Source organism: Haemaphysalis longicornis, unplaced genomic scaffold (assembly GCF_048455015.1).
Source record: "Haemaphysalis longicornis isolate Haplotype H1 unplaced genomic scaffold, Haemaphysalis longicornis Haplotype H1 scaffold_4, whole genome shotgun sequence".
Lineage (NCBI taxonomy): Eukaryota > Metazoa > Arthropoda > Arachnida > Ixodida > Ixodidae > Haemaphysalis > Haemaphysalis longicornis.
In genome coordinates this window covers 109,513,254-109,533,364 of record NW_027526361.1, presented here as the reverse complement: position 1 = coordinate 109,533,364, position 20,111 = coordinate 109,513,254, and the positions used below count along the sequence as shown (strand labels likewise).

The 20,111-nt window shown below is 50.9% G+C and overlaps 1 protein-coding gene across 1 annotated transcript; it reads right to left on the bottom strand.

The window, feature by feature from the left end:
• Positions 1-727: 727 nt before the first annotated feature.
• LOC144179922 (uncharacterized) lies at positions 728-16,958 on the bottom strand. Its single transcript, XM_077708342.1, has 4 exons — positions 16,793-16,958; positions 10,400-10,616; positions 6,096-6,485; positions 728-1,043 (listed from the first exon to the last, which is right to left on the bottom strand). The coding sequence occupies exons 1-4, from the start codon at positions 16,956-16,958 to the stop codon at positions 728-730; spliced, it is 1,089 nt and encodes a 362-aa protein (XP_077564468.1).
• Positions 16,959-20,111: the final 3,153 nt, after the last annotated feature.

Sequence of the window (20,111 nt, the reverse complement as noted above, 5' to 3'; positions counted from 1 at the left end):
TTAATTTTTGAGCACCTGGGCATCTTTACCGGACACCGACATCTCAACCACACGGGCCTTCCGCATTTTGCCTCCATCCAAAAAGCGGCCGCCGCGGCGGGCAATCGAGGTGAGGGGGAGGCTGTCTCCCTGTCTGGCTCCGCCCCCGCTGGTGCTCCTCGGTTTGGATCGTGTTTCGGGTTTCTCTATAGAGGTTCGCTTTGCTGTTCTTGGTTCTTCTACTTTTCAGGTGAGCTCTTGGTGATTTGTTACAGCAACTTTCAGCCGTAACACATATTTAGCCGTACCACCACCTTCCGCCGTAAAAAATAAACACGCGAAACACGCAAAAAAATAAAATAAGTGCCCGAAAACAATGAAAATGCGGGAAAGACGCGTCAACATATATATGCAGGCTCTTGATCGTAGCGCACAGCTGTCACAATGTTGCATGGAACTAGCTGCAGATAATATGAATGGCTGAAACTGTCGCCCTTTCGCCGTTATGCACTCTTCGCCGTAACGCGACTGTCCGCCGTAGTGAGATAGAACCGGCGCGCTCTATCATCAATGACTTCCGATCATTCTATTGCCTCAGCACCCCGTAAAGTGTCCACACCATTACCTCACCGGCCTTCCATACCTCAGTAACAACGCAGCAAGGCAAGCGCGATGATGCCTAAGGTGGAGTGGCAAAGTCACAACCCATGCCTTCGGGTCCCACCTGTCGATAAAGCTTGTAGCTGCCCTAGCTACAAGTAATGCAAAGGATGAACGAACAAGCGGACCTGGCGAGGCGGATTGCCGCGTCTTGCAAGTGCCTGAACATGGGTTGCATGGTGGCAGGCAAGTCTTGACCCTCCAGAGACACGTGCTTGGCCCTCTCATAAAGCAGTGCCCTCTGGAGGAAGGACTCGACAAACACGTAGCAGTCTTGGCGCCGGGATAATGCTGCAGTCGCCTGGTTCCCCAACGCTGCCACAGCGGCCAACGGAGACAAGGCGTAGGAGTACATTTGCACGAACCACCAAGCCATGGATTCCAGGATTTGGTCGTTGCTGTACCTGGGAAGACAAATGGATAAAGCCGCGTTAAAAGATAAAATCGCGATAAAATCGCGATAAAGCCGCGTTAGCTCAGTGGCTATGGCGCAGTCCTGCTGAGCCTAAGGGCGAGGGTTCGATTCTCGAACGCGACGGCCGCTTTTCTGATGCAGGCGAAAGGCAAAAACGCCCGTTTGTTCGAGATTTCATTACGTGTTAAAGATACAAAGGTGAAAAAAAATTAATCCGTAGCCCTCCACATTACGGCGCGCCTCATCGCCTGTATAGCATTGGCGCGTTAAACCCTACAATCAAATCAATTAGGTAAGACTCATGCAGCCGCTGAACGTGAGCCTGAAATCGGAGAGCCTACCGTACTACGATTTCCGGCTCATGATCGGCGGCTCCATGAGTCTTATCTGATTAATTTGATTTTAGAGTACAATACACCGATGCTACACAGGCGGTGAGGCGCGCCGTAGTGGAGGGCTACGGATTAATTTTGACCAGCTGGGGATCTTTAACATGCGCCGATATATCGAACACATGGGCGTTTTCGCTTTTAGCCTCCATCAGAAAAGCGGTCAAAGAGTCTGGGCATCGCACCCGCGTCCTTGGGCTCAGCAGCACAACGCTCTAGCCATTCAGCCACCGCGGCGGGTCCGTACCATGAATTTCCCTCCTCTGAAGAAAATTAAACGAAGACCATCATCAGGACAGCATATGGACAACCCTTTATCTCGTAATCTTTGACGTAAGACGAACTGACAACCAGTGGACACCAGGGAAAGAGAATGGATATCCCGATACGGGTCTAGTAGAAGAGGAAGGGAATTAGTTTGATGGAGGGCCGAGGTAAAAGTCGGAGGCAAATAATAGGCTCGGGCAGCCCGGCACAGTACCGGTAGAAGGCCAATGGTAGGCGTCTTTTACCTGCAGAGGAGCTAAATTGGCTGTTGATGATGATGAGGAAAAATAAGCCGCGAAATTGTTCCTTGAAAACGCTTTTGAAGAAATCAGAGAAACCACTCTCCGAACACCAAGGGTGCAGCTCGCAACACCTCCTCCCTAGGAAAGGTATGGGCTGCGCGCCATCATGGACATGCGACCAATCCGAGAGTCCAAATTAAAACTCCCAACCGCGAACATGAATCCATGCCTACTCAAGGACAAGCGCTATGGCAGGATCAAGTTCAGTCGATGGAAGTTCCGATATAACGACAGTACAGTATACACCGACTCCGGGATGTACGAAAGTAAGAGGCAGCAATTGTAGCTGACTACGCTGGCAATCTTTGTGACTGCATGGCCCTCCTACATACAGGAACAAAGAAGCGTAAGTTGGAGCCATCCTCTTGGCAAATCGTCCAGCGGAAGTGTCAGCTAGATGCGTAAACATAACTACAGGCTCTCAAAGGGAGTTAGACTGTTGGCTAAAGAAAGAATACGTAAATGATTAGGAAAGATATTCCCATCCACAACGAAAAAAAATTACGCCCACCTCCCCTCGCGGGAACCCTGGTGTGATGCGACGCTGAGGGGGGTTCAAGCGCAAGCGGAGAGCAACCGTCGACCGAAAGGCCGCCGGAGAGCGGCACACCGGTTAATATGCGCAGCGCGCCCGAAGGAGAGGAGACCGCGGAGAGAGAGAGTACTGCACATGCGCAGCACCGCGCGCAGCGCAGCCCACCGGCGGAGTGAGAACGCGCTGGGCCGCACACGCTCTCACCTGGGCACGCGCCGGCGCCAGTGCGTCTGCCGCGGCTATGACGCAACACAATCCAACACAATCCACTTTAATCCAATCTAATTCAAATCCAATCCAAGTCAAGCCAAGCCAAGCCAATCCAATCGAATCCAATCCAATCCAATGCCCCTCGCGAGAGAGTGTTCGCTATCGGAGAGGAGAGCGGAAGAGTGGCTGCGGACAGCAACGGACGCACGCGGACAACAACGGACGCACGCAGGAAGGACGGGGCCGCCGACAAGAGATGCTCTGAGCGTCGCTTCTAAAAGTTAACGTCAGCTGGACAGCCGGACACAATGGTCTGTAATAAAACGAGCCACCGACCAAGAGGCCCACGAACTCACATGCCTTGCCTTTTCGTCCACGACTGCTGCAGTCCGATCCCCGAAGAATGTTAATTAACAAAGTCCTTTCATCTTACGCCTACGAACACGATCTTTCCCCGTATTATTCCCACTAAACGTTTTAGATGCAGAGAATCTGATTCACTCGCCTTGTCCCTCCGGCGTCGTCGTCGTCGTCGTCGTCGTCGGCGTTGTCCACCCCTCCCCCATTCTCCTCGCCGCGCCAGCTGCGCTCTCCGCCGCTCACCCTCTCTCCTCTCCGATAGCGAACACTCTCTCGCGAGGGGCATTGGATTGGATTCGATTGGATTGGCTTGGCTTGGATTGGATTTGATTTGGATTGGATTGGATTAAAGTGGATTGTGTTGGATTGTGTTGCGTCATAGCCGCGGCAGATGCGCTGGGGCCGGTGCATGTGCAGTACTCTCTCTTCCGCGGTTTCCTCTCCTTCGGGCGCGCTGCGCATATAACCGGTGTGCCGTTCTCCGGCGAAGCAACATCCACGCTTGGCTCAAACACCTAGAGTCCACGCCGCTTTACAAGTACGCCAACGTCGTCATCGACTGGGACCGGTCTACGCAGTCCCCTCAACGTTATGCGCGCTATAAAACGCGGTCCCTTCGCCGCTCCGCCTATGCGTCGCATCTACACAGGGGTTCCCGCGAGGGGAGGTGGGAGTTTTTTTTTAATCCTTTTTGGCAGAAAAAGCTGTAAAAATCTTGTCCAATGGCACATCCCTTAAAAACGTGTTTTCACTAAAATTGGGTTTAAGGACGAAAAAACACTCTGCTTGTAACACCCTAAAATAAGGATGTGAGGTTGCTGAGCACCCTAAAACAAGGCTGTGGGCAGCGCAGCTACGCGTGACAATGTGGATCGGCTAAGCGCGCAGCATGACAGACGCATTCAACGCGCATAAGTCATACATGGACCACAAATGAATTGGGCAAGAAAACCAAAGGGATGCATTGGGAGAACCAGTACATACTTGCTTGCCTCAGAAATACATGTGCTCTTGCGTTTGTAGCCAGCAAAGGAAAGTCATCTCATATAGTCGGTGGGCTTGTCGCCAAAATTAGTTATTTCAGCGCTAATAAATTCTGCATTTTAATTAGTGTGAGCAATACAAGTCAGCATGTCGATTTGCGAAAACGCTTTAATCATTTGGTGGTTCTTATGTTTAATAACTCATAAAAATTTATTAAATAGCAAACACCCATTCCACACCTTTTCAACACCCACCAAGAATGGTGTCCACTATTTCAACAGCCTTTGTGTACATGTGTGTAAACCTACATATTAGGGTGTTGGAAACTAACAAAAAGGACGTAAACAACCACCAACTACCACCAACTAAGAAAAAGAAAAAGGCTGTAGATGATCTCCAACTTTGGAGGTATTTTCTACCCGTTTTCAGAGGTCGACTTAAACATTTTCTACGAGCGGGGTGATGTTATGTACATTTAAATCGGTCGTAAAGACAAAATAAAGCTTTCCTTCGTTCTTAACACTGCCAGTCAATTTTCGCGAACACACCAGTCAACTATTCTAAATGTGGAGGCATCTGATAACTCTGGTGGCTACGTTAACATCGCAGCTGAATGAACCCAGTTCAGTTAGAGAATCGCGGCGCAGAACTCACCATGGCCATCAACGCCATTGGCCAATCCCTTCGACTGGATACGAGAGAATACTGGTTGGGAATGTTGACAATAGCACATAATGCTAAATTTAGACATTTGAAGTTAATAAACGTTGAGCCTAACGACAGCCCAAGCAGCTTCCACTTTATGGTAAGTCGAAATGCAGATGCAGGTTGTCGACATTGACTAGGTTGAAAGCCGCAGCGCATAATCTCCGTCTATCCTTAGGCAGCAAGAGCCGCGGAGCGGAAGTGTGGTCAAAGTGCGTGTTCGACTAGCCGCCTCGACAAGTGTGTGCTTGATCTGATGCTCGGAAGTGTGTGCTCGACAAGTGACCTCAGTTGAATGGCCGTCCGGTTTCAAACGTCTTTAACTCGTTAGTGGAGCTGTTTAAGCTTGAGCTTGGTCCGGTGGCGTAAGCAAAAAAATACTATGAGAAATGACGCAGATTGTGCCTCCTCGCGAGGAGGGAGAGCGTGAAAGCCGCGCGCTTCAGCAAAGAGGGCAGGGCACACGCTAGCCTTCCGGCCTAGCCTCAAAGCAGGGCTCAACTCTACTCGGACGGAGCTTACAGCAGCGTCGACAGTCATCCTCGCACCCGGGCTCACCTCTAGTCGGGGAACGCCCGGCATGAAAGAAGGTGGACTGCCCTAGGAAGAGAGGTAGTGGGGCTCAGCCGGCGAAAGGCCGAGTTCAAAAAGAGGCCGTCTGTAAAAAGCAGAGAACCAGCTGGAGAAGCAGCCTCTCTTCGCGTAGACAGGCGTAGACCAACCGCAGCAGCTCTCCCAACAGTCAAACCACTCCGCGGAAAAAAAATGGCGGAGCGAAGTGGTGCAAGGCTGGTGAAATAGCTAAGGTCGACCTAGCTTCTTCCCGTGACTCGAGCACCCGCCGTCTGTGTGGGTGCCGACCGGAACGGCCTTGTGAAATCCGGCTAAACTTGGCCCAACCCCTCAAAACTTGCCCTAGCATGGAAGGAGACCGGATAACCGAACAAAACTCAGCAAATTGTAGCAAAACCCAGCAAAAACTTAGCAAACTCGAAATAAGCTAGGTCGACCCTCGCCTCCCGTTTCTCCAGCCATACACCATAAGTGCAGGCTGCTCGATGTTTTCTTTTTTTTTTTTTTTTTAACGCTCTGTTTCCGGTCGGCTTTCGCCATTTCGAAGCTCCAGCCACCTTTTCTGCTAAATGGGCCTTGTATTTGTTCGACGTTATTATGTTCCCGTATTTCTTTGAGTACTGTCAGTCAAAATGCGCCACGACAGTGGGACGCCAGCATTCCTGTACTCTCTGCATTAACTCAATTGTCACCCCGGAAGAAAAGAAACACCTCACCGGATAAAGATTTCGTTGAGCGCAGTGCCGACCGCGTCCCCAGCCATGAGCAGCTCGTCGTCTGGCCGCAGAGTGTACGGTCGGAAGTGCTTGTTGAGAGTCGTCAGCCACAAGGAGACACTCAGGTTGGGCGTCAGGCTTCCAACCTCAGCCATCTCCAACTTGAATGGGACACTGCTAGATGAATGTGCAGCGGATTGCGCTATGATGCCCGCTATGGAGATCTCGTTTCGTAGCAGTTGCTCCAGCTGAGCCGTGGGCGCAGACCCGGCCCCGTACACTTGGTAAAATAGTCTGGCGTACTCCAAGCTGGCACCGCGCCTCCGCAAACCCTTGACCCACTGCTCATGCGGATGGGTTGAGTCGATGTACTTGACGAACAGGCTGTACCTGGTTGGAAGACAATACCCACCCCGTCATATGGAGCTGAACCAGTCTAATTCTGGCACAGTGTTAGCGCAATTGCGTAGCCACGCATATATGCAACACTTCATGGCCTTACTTTGCTAGTTTGCGATAATGGAGAGTTCTGGTTTGTAAGAAATTTTGGACTTAACGTTCACAGGGCATGTGTAGGGGCTAGTTGGTGCTGCATAGCTGGAGTGGAAAGCGCTTATATGGAGTGGAAATTTCGGACGCCGCAAAAGCTAAACCCGGTCTGCTGGGTCCCAAAGACACGTAGCCATCTGGATGCCTCCTCACTGCCCTTCCCTCCCCCCAACCACGCGTACGGCGACCGGGTGACGGTAGGGTGACACAACGCGGCTGACCATTCGATGATTATCGCACGGCGTTGACGGATTGGTGCATGCTTGCGAGATACCTGCGCAACATCTCCGTGGCCATTTTATTCGCCCACGGAAGACAGAACCCCGCGCAACCGACAACGCCAGTACACGATGTGAAGGTTGTACGCATCTCCCGGTGGGGTGGTGATTGCGCCACGTTGTAAAATTACTGTGACGTTGCAAGGGCCTTTTGCAAGCAGCCATGCACCGCCGGATTTCGAAGAGAAGGGGCAAGGACTGCAGGCGGCTAAAGGTCGCCGTCATATATAGGGCGGATGGCACCGGGTAATTGGCCGGACGGAACCCGGGGCGGACGTTTCCGACTGCAACCAATCGGACGTTCAACGGAGGGATATTGCTCTTTCTGAATTGGGCTGCAAAGATTGCTTTATGTTAAGGAGTTCGATAAAACCCCGTGTCAATAGGTTGTAAATAGAGTAGAAGACGTATTAAAACGTTCTCTGATCACAGATATCGCAACTGTCACATCTTCAAGGTGCCAGCAGATCAAGGAGTTCATCTTCGATTCACACGTTACAAGCATCCAACGGACTGCTCCCCCACCAAGGCAAACGTGCGAAGGAGGAGGAAAAACCTCGGCGAACTTCAACAGGCCCTTCAACGGCCGACAGTTAATGCCTGTTGAGTTATCTAACAATAAAAATACGTTCTGAGTGTGAATTTGTTTTGGGAAAGTTGCCGTTTCTATTCAAGGTTATTTATGCTAGTAAAAACGACATCAACCAGCAGCTTTTTTATTCATACTACAATAGGGATTCCAGGTACCAAAAAAATTGGCCAGCTTCACACTATAGACTGGGCAAACAGCAAAGCTGGTGGCCCCACCTAGCATGTTCTTGATTCGCCTAAGTTTATGCGAGGTTATGCTTGGAGACTCGGCCAAGTTTTCTGCGTGCTTATTCTTCGAGACTCGGTCAAGCGCGCGTGGTGTCGTCGTTAGAGCCCAAAAGAGCACTGAACAATCGGGTCATTAAAGTATGTACAATGTAGGCGTGCCCACCGGCTTTGCGGCAAAGCTCCAAGAATAGCGGAGGGTGCAGCAGTACGAGTGTTTGCCCAAAATGTTTAAACTGGTTCGGTAGTCACCGTTGGCTTGTGTGATCTAGCGTGTGGGCCGCTAATTAAGAAGTTGATTAACGTTATCGCTTCTCGGTCCTTTGGGCTTCTTTCAATTTGGCATTAATTCTCTTTACACTGCCAAAACTGCACCACTCGCCGCAACAAGCGATAGAGCGAGCCTCCACGCGACGCGTTTACAAATCCGTGATCGAACCAGTTGTATCGCACCTCCGACAGGTGGTGGTACGGGTTCTGCCCGAGCGGGGCGAGCGGCGCGCGATGACGTCAGCGCTCGGCGAAGTTTTCCTACGCACGTTCGCCTGCCCACTCACCAGCTTAAACAGCATCGCTGTGGAAACCGTTTATCATGAATCTTCATAAAACCACAATTTATCGCAATTTTTGTGCAATAAAAGCGGAGAGTTGGGCGAGTTGCCTACTGACTAATGAAATCATACTTCTAGCGAACTGTAACAATGGACGAAGAAGGAAAAGATAAAACACACGCTGGACTTCAACTCGGTTTATGCCGAAAGGAAACAAGAAAACACACATATATGTACAGGCGGCGACTAAATATTCTTGACCACTCGAGCCCGTGGCAAAAGCCACCGAGGCCCACTCTGGAGGCCTGGCGCATGTTGTAAAGGCCAGCGCGGCGCGCATGCGCGTCTTTTTTTAAATGCGAATGCATTTCTTAGTCGAGCCATGTCAGGCGGCGTGCGGCGTCCACGCGCCCGCAGGTGTTATCTCTCCGTTCTCACCCCCTCTCCCATAGCAACAGCTGCGAGCGCGCGCGCTCCTCCTCTCCCCTAGCAACCGGAGCAGGTGGTGCGGGCGGATCAGCGGCGAGTGAGTGGAGAGGAGGAGCGCGCTCGGGCGTGTGAGGGCGCTCGCATCGCGGGAGCTCCCCGGAGCTCCCACGTGGTGTTAAATAAATGGTTACGCTACAAATCACCGTCTCCTCATTAATTATAAATTCCGCACACTCTCGCGCAAAAGAAATGCATTCGCATTTCCTCACGATTCCCTTCGGGGAGGTGCGGTGAATTTTTCCTCGCAGGCACGCTGATTTTGTCGATTCCTGCAGCGATGCTCCGATGGTCACTGAAGCCCCGTTGAGTGACGCCCTTTGTAGCATTCCTTTCATCACGATGAAACATTTGCGGCCTATAATGACGATTGCGCCGGTTTTGACGCAAGTGCTCCTCACGGCCTGATAAATGTTCTGGGGGATTGTTTTGTTTGGTACTTTCCTATTTTGTGCTTTATCGTGTATACACGCTGATACTAGCGGCTTCCGAACTGCGTTGTAACATGAAGCGTGTGTGAAGCACAGCACTGTACGGGCCCGGGCCGGCCCGAAAGCCCGGGCCCGGCCCGGCCCGGCCCGCGGGCCGGGTAAGGAATTGTTCGATCGGGCTCGAGCCGGCCTCGGGCCTGAGGCAGGCCCGCATCAGGCCCGGGTCTCATACATGTGGGTAATGGTGCGTGTATGCTAATGTTTCGCTTTGTGGATTCGTATGTGTTCGCTCGAACACAAAACTAGAAGACACGCAACCCAGACAACGAATTCTAAATTACCGAGAATACAGCCTGAGAGAAGAGGTGCCGCGCCACACCGCGCCCCGAGCCACGGCGCCGCAATGGCGCCGAACGGCGAACGCATGATATGCATGGAGGAAGAAAAATTTTAGGAGGGAACATGACGTCAGGCGGCCCAGCTTTGGCAAGCCAATCTCCTCTAATGCCGCATTCTCCTCCCGCGCAATGCACCATGGGAGATGCACCTCTATCAGGCCCGCGGTTATTTTAGCCACTATGCCGCGGTAGCATTTAGTGGCTCCGGCTGGCTGCCGGTCTCAGCTACTCAGCCTGGCGTAATTCCACCAGGAGTAGTTACAGCTCGTTTTTTTCTCTCTCTCGGTGACATCTTCGTGGTCGTCCATCGTTAAAAAAGCCCTTCACGATTCGTACAGACCCGCAAGGGCGATTCGCGAATGACAATGTAAGCTGCTGTCATAAGGTGATGGTCGCGGATTCTCAGAAGCAATCACAGGCGATTCACCCGCACATTGCTAACGAAAAGCGCGTATTCGATAGTTGCGAGCTTCGTTCCTGTGGTTACATGTCAGCTCATAAAGAGCGCCTCCCCTGATGGCCGAAGCAGCGGCTCATTGAGCTGAAGAAGACGAGGATCGGTTCCCGCTTGTTCCATGTACATCAGCTGTGATCTCGTCCGCCTCATTACACTTGGATGTACGTTGCTCAAGAACTCTGTGACGCGACAGTGGCCGCCAACTTTCCCATGCACAATGACAACGATTCCGTAAGGAAGGTTTGACAGAGTAAAGAAGGATTGACATTCCTATTGTAGCCATTAAGAGCGACCACATGGGTTCAAGTCCCCTCCAGTTGGTTGTAATGCAAGCGTACCTGGTTCGTCCGGGTCGGCGGCTGAGTGTGAGTTCGAAGAAAAACGCGACGCCCCAGTTGATGACCAGATCGAGGAGTACGTCGAGCGCGTGGTACCTGCCTCCGGTTGGCGCAGGCCATGGGATGCCCCGCTCCCGAAAGAACTGGAGAACGCGAGCCAAGTCCCCGACATCTTCACTCAGCTGCGCTACGCAGGCGTCGAACACCGCTGCCGCCACTGCAGCGAGAGATTAAAATTGGGCTTTGGTGCCACGACTTCCGAAGGTAACTTTTACGCCGGTATAAGCCTGCTCTACATGGCGCGAATTTCCCTGAGAATTTGCAGCTGTGGTGCCGCTCGTGCGCAAGAACGACTATTTTCGTAGCTTCGGCAGCGACGAGAATAGATCGCTTTTCCGCACGAGCGGCGCCGCTGCAGCGAATTCGCAGGGAAATTCGCACCATGTAGAGCAGGCTTTAGACAGGTAACTTTGTTGAACTCTATTTCCGTAGCTTCGGCAGCGACGAGAAAAGATCGCTTTTCCGCACGAGCGGCGCCGCTGCAGCGAATTCGCAGGGAAATTCGCACCATGTAGAGCAGGCTTTAGACAGGTAACTTTGTTGAACTCTATTTCCGTAGCTTCGGCAGCGACGAGAAAAGATCGCTTTTCCGCACGAGCGGCGCCGCTGCAGCGAATTCGCAGGGAAATTCGCACCATGTAGAGCAGGCTTTAGACAGGTAACTTTGTTGAACTCTATTTCCGTAGCTTCGGCAGCGACGAGAAAAGATCGCTTTTCCGCACGAGCGGCGCTGCTGCAGCGAATTCGCAAGGAAACTCGCACCATGTAGAGCAGGCTTTAGACAGGTAACTTTGTTGAACTCTATTTCCGTAGCTTCGGCAGCGACGAGAAAAGATCGCTTTTCCGCACGAGCGGCGCCGCTGCAGCGAATTCGCAGGGAAATTCGCACCATGTAGAGCAGGCTTTAGACAGGTAACTTTGTTGAACTCTATTTCCGTAGCTTCGGCAGCGACGAGAATAGATCGCTTTTCCGCACGAGCGGCGCCGCTGCAGCGAATTCGCAGGGAAATTCGCACCATGTAGAGCAGGCTTTAGACAGGTAACTTTGTTGAACAAAACTTGAGCAGGGTGTACACATCCAAAAAAGGCGACGTAAACGGAGCAAATGACGCAGAAAACAAAGGAAGAAACGGATGACACAAAAGCAATTTGTGAACCATGTTGGCAACGCCACAAAATGTGTAGGCGTGCCTATAGTGCACCCAGAAGTATTTACAAAAAATAGAAGGTCGGGCGGTTAGACTAAATGAACCCGCGTCCCTTGCGATTGCACTTTTTCTCATTTTTACCTTCATTCTTCAATCATTCACTCCAATCAAAAGGGTAGAGAAAGGGAGAAAAATGCGGGTTTTCTCCCCTAACCCAGCGCGTTTCTCCCTTTGGCTCATTACACGTAGCGCCCTCTGTACAGCCTCTACAAAACACGGACACGGGGGAGCATACATTCTCCCCTGTCGTCTGCGATCTGCTGTTGGCGCTGACGCAGATAACTAAACCATTCTTCGTTGCACAGTGGCTTTCGCCGATCGGGCGTACACGTCGACTCTGTGCAACGTCACCCCTGCAGTGCGGTGCTTCCTTGTCCTCTCACTGTCGTTTTTTTTTAAAGACGATAGTCTTTCTTGGGCTACTCAAACGAAGAAATTTTGGTCTGTCTATATGTCTGTCTGTCCGTCTGTCTGTCTGTGACTCGATTCAGCCACCCGGCCAAAGTAAAACAATGCCTGCTCAATAGTCTTATATAGTCACAGCTAAATGTGCCCGTCTATCCGGTGTAATGTTCATACTTGTCAATATTGTTGAAGAACAACAAGACATTACGCATATATAAGACAACAAATTAATACAGAAGTGATATTTGCAGCGTTCCTTTATAAAAATTCGTAGATGTTTGATTTTGGCGAGATTAAATACTTCATCAACTGAAGAAAAAAATATCACTCCGCCGTCGCCTGCTGTCGCCCGCGGCATATAGCTTCTGGCGGCATTTGAAGAAATCAAGTTGCAAGAGTTACCTAAGGTTCCACTAGATAGGTTCCACGTCCTGCTTGGAACGCACGTGGACTAGGGAAACGCGGTTCTACAAACGTTGAAGTAGGGCGCCTCGATTCACACGCGTCTTTGCCGCAAGGCAGCGTTGGCATCGAGACACCCGGTTTGGAGCAGTGGAACACGGGAAATTTAAAATGATTTAAGCAAACCTTTGGCGTCTTTACCTTGGGAGGAGCGCGACGCAACAGGAACAACATAAGAGGTGAGCGGGAAAGCGAAGAAAGGCATTTACCTGGCAAAAGTCGATAAAGACTATCGTCTTTTGACGACATTTGCAACGAAAGGAGCAAATACGCGGCCATTTTTTTATCACCATGCGCTCGCCACGCAAACGCACGGTTCTCAGGCGTGTGTTTCGCGGTCAATCTGTGGTAGTCGCTGCATGCTTGCTGGGTGCGACTCGCCTGCGCCCAGTTCGACGTTACCACCGCATTTGTGGACGCTTTCTACTCACGCTCAAGGGTAAACGAAAGCAGCGATGATACTAAACTGCCCCTTTCTTCATCAACGGGCACGGACAGCAGCATATTCATACATCAGTTATCAATAACTAAAGGCACCATTCAGATGCATTTCGGCCGGCGATTCTGAATGGTTGCCAGACCAGCCATGCGCTTTTCACTAAAAGAGCGAAGGCAAGGCAGGCAGTGTCGAACGTGCGCGCCGTACTGCTCGCTACACGTTTTTTTTTTTTTCTTTGAGCTATTTTAGAACGCCTTACAAAACCTGAAACTAATAAAAGGTTGCAATAACACGAGTTACATTTGATGAAACAACAAAACACAGCTGAGGCTTACGCATTATTGTGGGTTATTTGAAACAAACAACAAGCTCATTGTTCCTACTTGTATACGTTGTATTCATACGTTAGCCATCGAGGAAGCGCCTTGACATTAGCGCCCACTGATAGTGAAGCTTAGTAGGTGCCCCTTACCGCCCCAAGTTTTTCTTTGCGTCATCTATCGGTCCTTTTTAAACTTTTACGATTGCTTTACTTCGGGCTGGCTAGATGGCGAGCAGTGTCATCTCCTCGCTCGTACGGATGCGGCGAATCCGTTTTTTGTGCCACCCGCGCCGTCTTTGCGCCGAGATACACGATTGCGGAGGATCTGCGTTTTGATGCATCAGTTGTGGCGAGGTAAGACGACTAACAAAAACTAGTTGTTCTCTAACGGCTGCATTATATGCTTGTGATCTCGTGTTTCGGTGAACCGCGGGATTACAAGCGTTTGGGAAATAAAGGCAGCATTTCGAATGGAACCTTTACGACTTCTCTGTTTACAGCGGCGCTTTCGCGCTAAACGCGTAGACGGAGCGCTTATAGCGGGACGAATGCAAGTCCCGCATATACGATTGGCATCATGGATTGTTAACCGCAGTTCTGGTGCTCGGTAGGTAATATTTTTGGTATTTTAGCGCATTTTAAGTGCACACAACCACAGTAACCTACCTATTTGTACTTCCTCAATTCTCAAACCGCTCAGCTAGCTAGGCTTTTCTCGCATAACAAGCCTTGCTCGAATAGCGCCCCCAGGGGCGGAACGCTCCTCCATTATCTCACGAAAAGGGGGAAATCTTCCTGCACTCCTAGGGGCAGAAACGCGTTCTTCCCTCCTAAAGGGAGAATGTATTTACCCCTTAGGGAGCAATATATGATACATTCCTGTTTCCCCCTCAAGAAAGAAACTGCCACACCCTTTTTCCTCAGAGTGTTCCCCAAGCCCCCATACAACCGCAATGCAAATCCTCAGGATTCAGGCATATACGCACTCGACTAAAACTGCTAGTCATTTTAGTACATGAATGCTAAAGTTGGTATAGGAGGGAGCGGAGCCCCACTTTGTTAAGTACAGTCGGGATCAATTTGAAGATTACCGCGGGAGCGCCGACCGAACGAGACGACAGTGCCGTCACGTGACACTTTTTAGCATTAGCGACAACGAGTTTATGCTAAGTTTGCTTCTCCCTTGGTTGTTCCATGCAGTGCGCGTACTACCATCAGAAGCGACAACGGCCACGCTCGTTTCTTGTTCCTTTATTCGTTCCTCCCGTCGTCGATATAGTTCCCACTGATACGCAGCCTTCTCAGGGCAACTATGTCGGAATGCCGGAACATTCTAGGTTTTAAAAAAAATCGTATTTTTCTTCCGCAATGCCGCAAATGTCGAGGTTATCAAATCGCCTAGAAACAAAACGCGGATGGTCATCCAAAAAGCAATGAAGAAAAAGAATGTGGCAGTCGGCCCTTGCAGAAGGGGGTGAGCGAATTCTATGCAACAGCCAAGGGGTGAGGGAGGGCAGCATAATCTCGTCTTCGCCAACGAAAAAAAAGTGCCACGGAACGGCGCTGTCGTCTTGCTTAGTCGGTGCTCCCGCGAGAACTTTCAAATTGATCCTGACTGTACGGTACCAGACGACGCTGTTCGAATGATTCCGCGTGAAGCACCAGACCCACTCGTTGGGAGTGGCCCAGCAACGCTTTTACTTGATGGCGGGGCATTCTTTTTCCCTCTGACCTTTACCGAGACTGAGCTCCGGGGCATACTGTTAGAGTCGTATCCGCGGCTAATTCTCATTTAATTTGTTTCCGGATACTTCCGAAAACAACACTTACAGCCGCGTTCTGTGACCATACTCCCACCGTAGATGGTCCTATATTGACAGCAGTCAGTAATTCTGTAACAGTGACAACTTCACTGTGACATTAGGAGCATATATTCTATGATTTTTTTTAGATGCGAAGCATCTCATGGTCGGGGCTATGTCCCTCACTTGTCGTTGTCGTTGTTGCGCCGTCCACACCCCCACTGCGCATGCTCGGCTTGCTGAACGCCCGGTCCCTTCTATGGCTCCTGGAGCGACAGTGTTGCAGGTGTCTTCCTGGGCCAGCACGAGACGAGCACGCTTCCCCTTTAAGGGCTCCTGGAGCGACAGTCTTGCCGCAGTCTTCCTGGGCCGGCACGAGACGAGCACGCTTCACGCGCCTTCGACGTTTCATCGTGGTCGGCAGCGGCGTGCGTCGGCGAGTCTCGGCGGGCCGTGATTACAAGCAGCCCTTCCGGGGAACGTGCATCGACATCTTCAGCAACTTCATGGTTCATCCACTACAACAGCCGTTGACTTTACATTTCACAGACCATAAGGCAGTCATAATCAAAGCGGAACGCCAACCACAGCTCGACGTCACCTACGTTGAACATGATGATGATTGTGATTAAATAAAGACAAACTCATACCACGTGCAACGTCTCTCTCTCTCTTTAATGCCTCTCCACTCTAACACCCCCCACCCCCCGCCAATAAAATTACACCATCTTCCCGTAAGGGAACCCTGAGTAGTATGCGAAACTGCCGTGGGGTCAACGCAATTTCCCATTTCGTTGTTCCGGTAAGTGAATAGTGTGGTAGCTACCATGGAAACCAAAGGGTAAATATAACGGTAGCTACGTACCTCAACCTCACGGAAACGACGAACTGAAAACTAATGGGCACTTGAATCGACCCCATGCCTGCTTCGCATACTACTCAGGGTTCCCCTACGGGAAGATGGTGTAATTTTTATTTATTTATTTATTTATTTATTTATTTATTTATTTATTTATTTATTTATTTATTTATTTATTTATTTATTTATTTATTTTTTGATACGCTGAAGGTGTGGCACACAGTTTTGCAATCCCGGGTATTTGAGTGGGCTCCGCAAGGCGGCGCTACGCTCCCGTAAGATTTTTGTCTACATCGCTCTTTCGTCGGCGACATAGAGCTTCATACTAATATATACTAGTGGGAAATCTGGCGCCACGGTCTAGGGGAGCCTCGCTTCAGCAAGCGTTCCGTCAAGTACCGGGCAGGCACGCTCCACTTGTCCTTGGCATGGCTCATGAACAGGCTGAAAAGTAGGCTCTGGCTGCAGAAAAAGCTACAAGATTACTGTAATGAAATTTGCTTTGTTATTATAAACTTGGACGCCCAAAAAATTATTTGTCAGTCATTATTTAGAAGTTTCATGTACGATTATCGACAAAAAATGTTACCCTTTTTTGTTGACTTTGTCTTCGAGACAAAAAAGAAACCGTACGGCTAAGCCCAAGTAGGCGAGGAACGTCGCTAGCGGCAATGGCGCCGCCCACTATAGTGAACTACAATACTAGTTACCTATACCGCGACTGCAGCGACAGATTTCCCTCTAGTATATGTTAGTATGAAACTACGGTCGGCGATAGTCTGCTGGATTCCAGCCATAGACAGCCTTGCCGTAGAAATACCTCTGCGCCGACTTACCGGCAGGTTTTCTTTCGACTTCAAGAAACCGGGCTCCCTGCTTGTACCAAGCGATCCGCATGATATGCGCCGTGTCCAGCCGCTCTTCGGGACTCCGCCTGCCGCCACTGCACACGTGCCCCCGAAAGTCTTCGCACGGATCGACGCTGTAGTTGAGCGTCCCCATGAAGACCTTGAGTTCAGTGTGGCAATCGTCGGAGATTCCGCAGCCGGAAAACAGCGCCTCGTGTTGTCCACCAGAGAAGGTCCGTTTCCAGGGATAGAGCGTGGCGAGCACCAAAATGGCGGCGATCAACAAAACGATGACCCCCAGCACGCACAGTCGTATGCAATGTCTCCACTTCTTTTCGAAAGGCCGTGTTCGGGGCCTCTCCTGGCACTGTAATAATGCCGGCGGGAAAACACCGAACATTCCATGAACGTCTGCACTGATTGGCTCAATGGCGCAACATTACTTAGTGCTCAGCATACGCACACAATGGTGTACAGCATACGCACACATACGCACACAGTTTTCCTTCCGGAAAACTGCGCCATTCTACTCTGCGGAGGAGGAACACCAGCCGAGCTGTGCAACTGCACAGAGACTTCTGAGAGAAAGTACAGAATAAACAGCCCACCATCCCGGGTCACAGAAAGGATACAGGTTTCAGCACGTGCTTTAGTGATTCATTTTGCCTCCTCGTAGAGTGCGGTGGGGGAGCTGAGCCCCGGGAACGAAAAAAAGCTTCCGCGGCCGCAGACGTCTCCCTACCTGATTTTGAAGGCGAAAGCGTAGCGATGCTTACCGAATATTTTACGCCCCGAGCAGTTAAAGGACCCTGCTTGTCGTCGCAGCACGCCCGAGGGCACGGTATGTAGCCACAGTTACAGTAACGCGGCGTCGCGCACCCAAAAAGAGGATTCGAAAAGATCATCGCTTCCCCTGGCCGGGCTCGAACGTGGGTCTTTCGAGTCAGTACCATTTGCACCACGAAGGCGCACGTTACTGATATGCAATGCGTTAGGGTCACGTGATCCCAGCGCTGCGCCATTGCCAAGGAGGCTGCCGTTGCTGAGCCGCAAATAAGTCCACAAAGATATAAAATGCAGAAAAAATTACGAATTAAGGCTATAATTATTCTAAATTAATGAAACTCAATCTAGTGTGTCTTTATAGGCCATTTCTAGGGCTGCTGCTTCCTCTCTTCACTATTTTCGGTATCAATGCCACGCTAATAATGAAACCAGTCAAGGGAGGGCGCCCCAGCCGCTCATGGCGAATAACTACTCCGCGCTTCACAGCTTTCACGTTCAGTGGAACTGCTTTAATTTGTTGGTACTGCTACGTCGGGTTTGCGCCTCTGCGTTCCCTTTGATTCCCTCGTCGTTTGATGCAAATTACTTGGACAGGTCGACTAGCCGCACTTCAAGCGACAGCGTCTGCAGAAGGCGTGCACAGGAGGACGCGTCGCAACTTTCGCGGGTGACGCGGCATGCAGTAGGCCAGCCCTCTGCCCAGCACTGGCAACGGGCCGGACTAGCCGAAATAAAGAGAAAAATCACATGACAACTGCTACACTCCCTAATGCGAAATGTGTGCGCAGCGCGAACTGCAGTATTCTCGGTCACGGCGCATAGCTGCTGCGCCTCAGGAAGCGAGCGTGTCATCAGAACGCGCAGCGGCGCGCGCAACTTTGCCGTTAGCTCGCAGCGCGCCGCGGCCGAGTAACGTGCGTAAATCGGGTTTGAACCTCCCGCGCAAGTGTCACGTGGTTCGGATGAGCAGGAAGGAGGACGCCGAAAGGACCATGTGCAGCACGCAGGCGTGCTGGGCTTCTGCTCGGCCGCGTCGCCCTCCCCCTCACGCTTTCGCCACACTTTCCTCCGCCGTTTTCATCTGCCTCGGCTCGCTCGGTTGGGACTCCGTCGCTGCCGCCAAACCACTGTGGCGGGCGCCAAAGGGCTGCGCACTGAAAATCCGGAATAGCTACAACGTAACGCATGAGGCTGCTGCTGTGGAAATTCGAATTCAATTCCCGCAGGAACTTAACTGTTCTTTTTTGCTTTCGTTTTGGGAGCTGGGAGCTTTGGGGAACAAACATAAAAAAATTATAAGATAGTATCCGAACACAGCTCCTCTAGTAAACGTCTTCAGGAACATGGAAACCGAGAAATTTTATGGCTGATCAGCCGGACCGTACAGAAAGCAAGAGAGTCGTCCTCCATACTAGGTAGCGCCAAATCGCCATACCCTCGGAAGATATATTCAAATGGGCACGTTGTACTGCGTTCCGTGCGTCTGAATGTGAAAATGTGCCTGAGGCATCTTTGGCTGCACTAAACGACTCGTCACCTTAAGCAAATAATAACCCTATTAAGTGCAGAGCACTTTAGGCGCTCGCCTTGTCGTCCTAGCTCGCTCGCTGGAACCAAGCATACCGCCACGGCGTTACGGTGTAGCCTGTCACGGTCCCTTCGCCACGGCGTAACCCAGAGGCTTAGAAAGCCAAGCTGTTTATATACTCATAAGCGCTCGAAACTCGTGAACCACTGCGGCGCTTAGCACTTGCTTAGCTCGGCTATGCCAGGATATACGTAGCGTGAGCTAAGATTCAGCTGGTTATTCTTAGCTTTCCTGGTTGTCTAGCATTAGCTGATTATCATGCTTGCTGCTGCTTATCATCCAATTCAAATGCAATCCAATCCAAGCCTATCCAATCTAATTTAATGCAATCCAATCAAATCCTCGCGCTTGGGGAAAATGTGGTAGTGCAACGCCAGCACGTGCGGGGAGAAAAGCACAAAGAGAACAGAACTCCCGCTGAAGCAGTTTCAGACAGGGGGTGCGCGAGCATTGCGAAGGCGGGAAATTTGATTTGCATGAGGTGGTAGCAGTGTGCGGATAACGGCATTATGGCGAATCACTGCTCCGCACTTCCGACAGCTTTCACATTGAGCGGAACGGCTTTAATTTTTTTTCTCCTCCGTCCCAGCTTAACCTGGTGAGACGGGCCCGGACTGCCAGCCAGAGCCAGGGACTCCTGGACTAAGGAGTCTCCCCACTGGTCTGCCTCCACACACGGAGTCAGATTGGGCCTGAATAAAAGTTTATTCCTCCTCCTCCTCCTCCGACTCCCCTTGTGTCGTCTGTATTGTGTAAACCATCAGTAATGTTCGTGTATGACCCTGGAGCACTTTTCTGTTATATTGGCGCCAATCAGCCCACAAAGAAAACTAGCAACGTCCCCTTTCTCTGAGCTTCACAGCGCGAAAACAGACCAGCGACGACAAGAAGAGGGGCTAAAAACCAGAACTGCACCTCTTCTCGTTCCTCTTC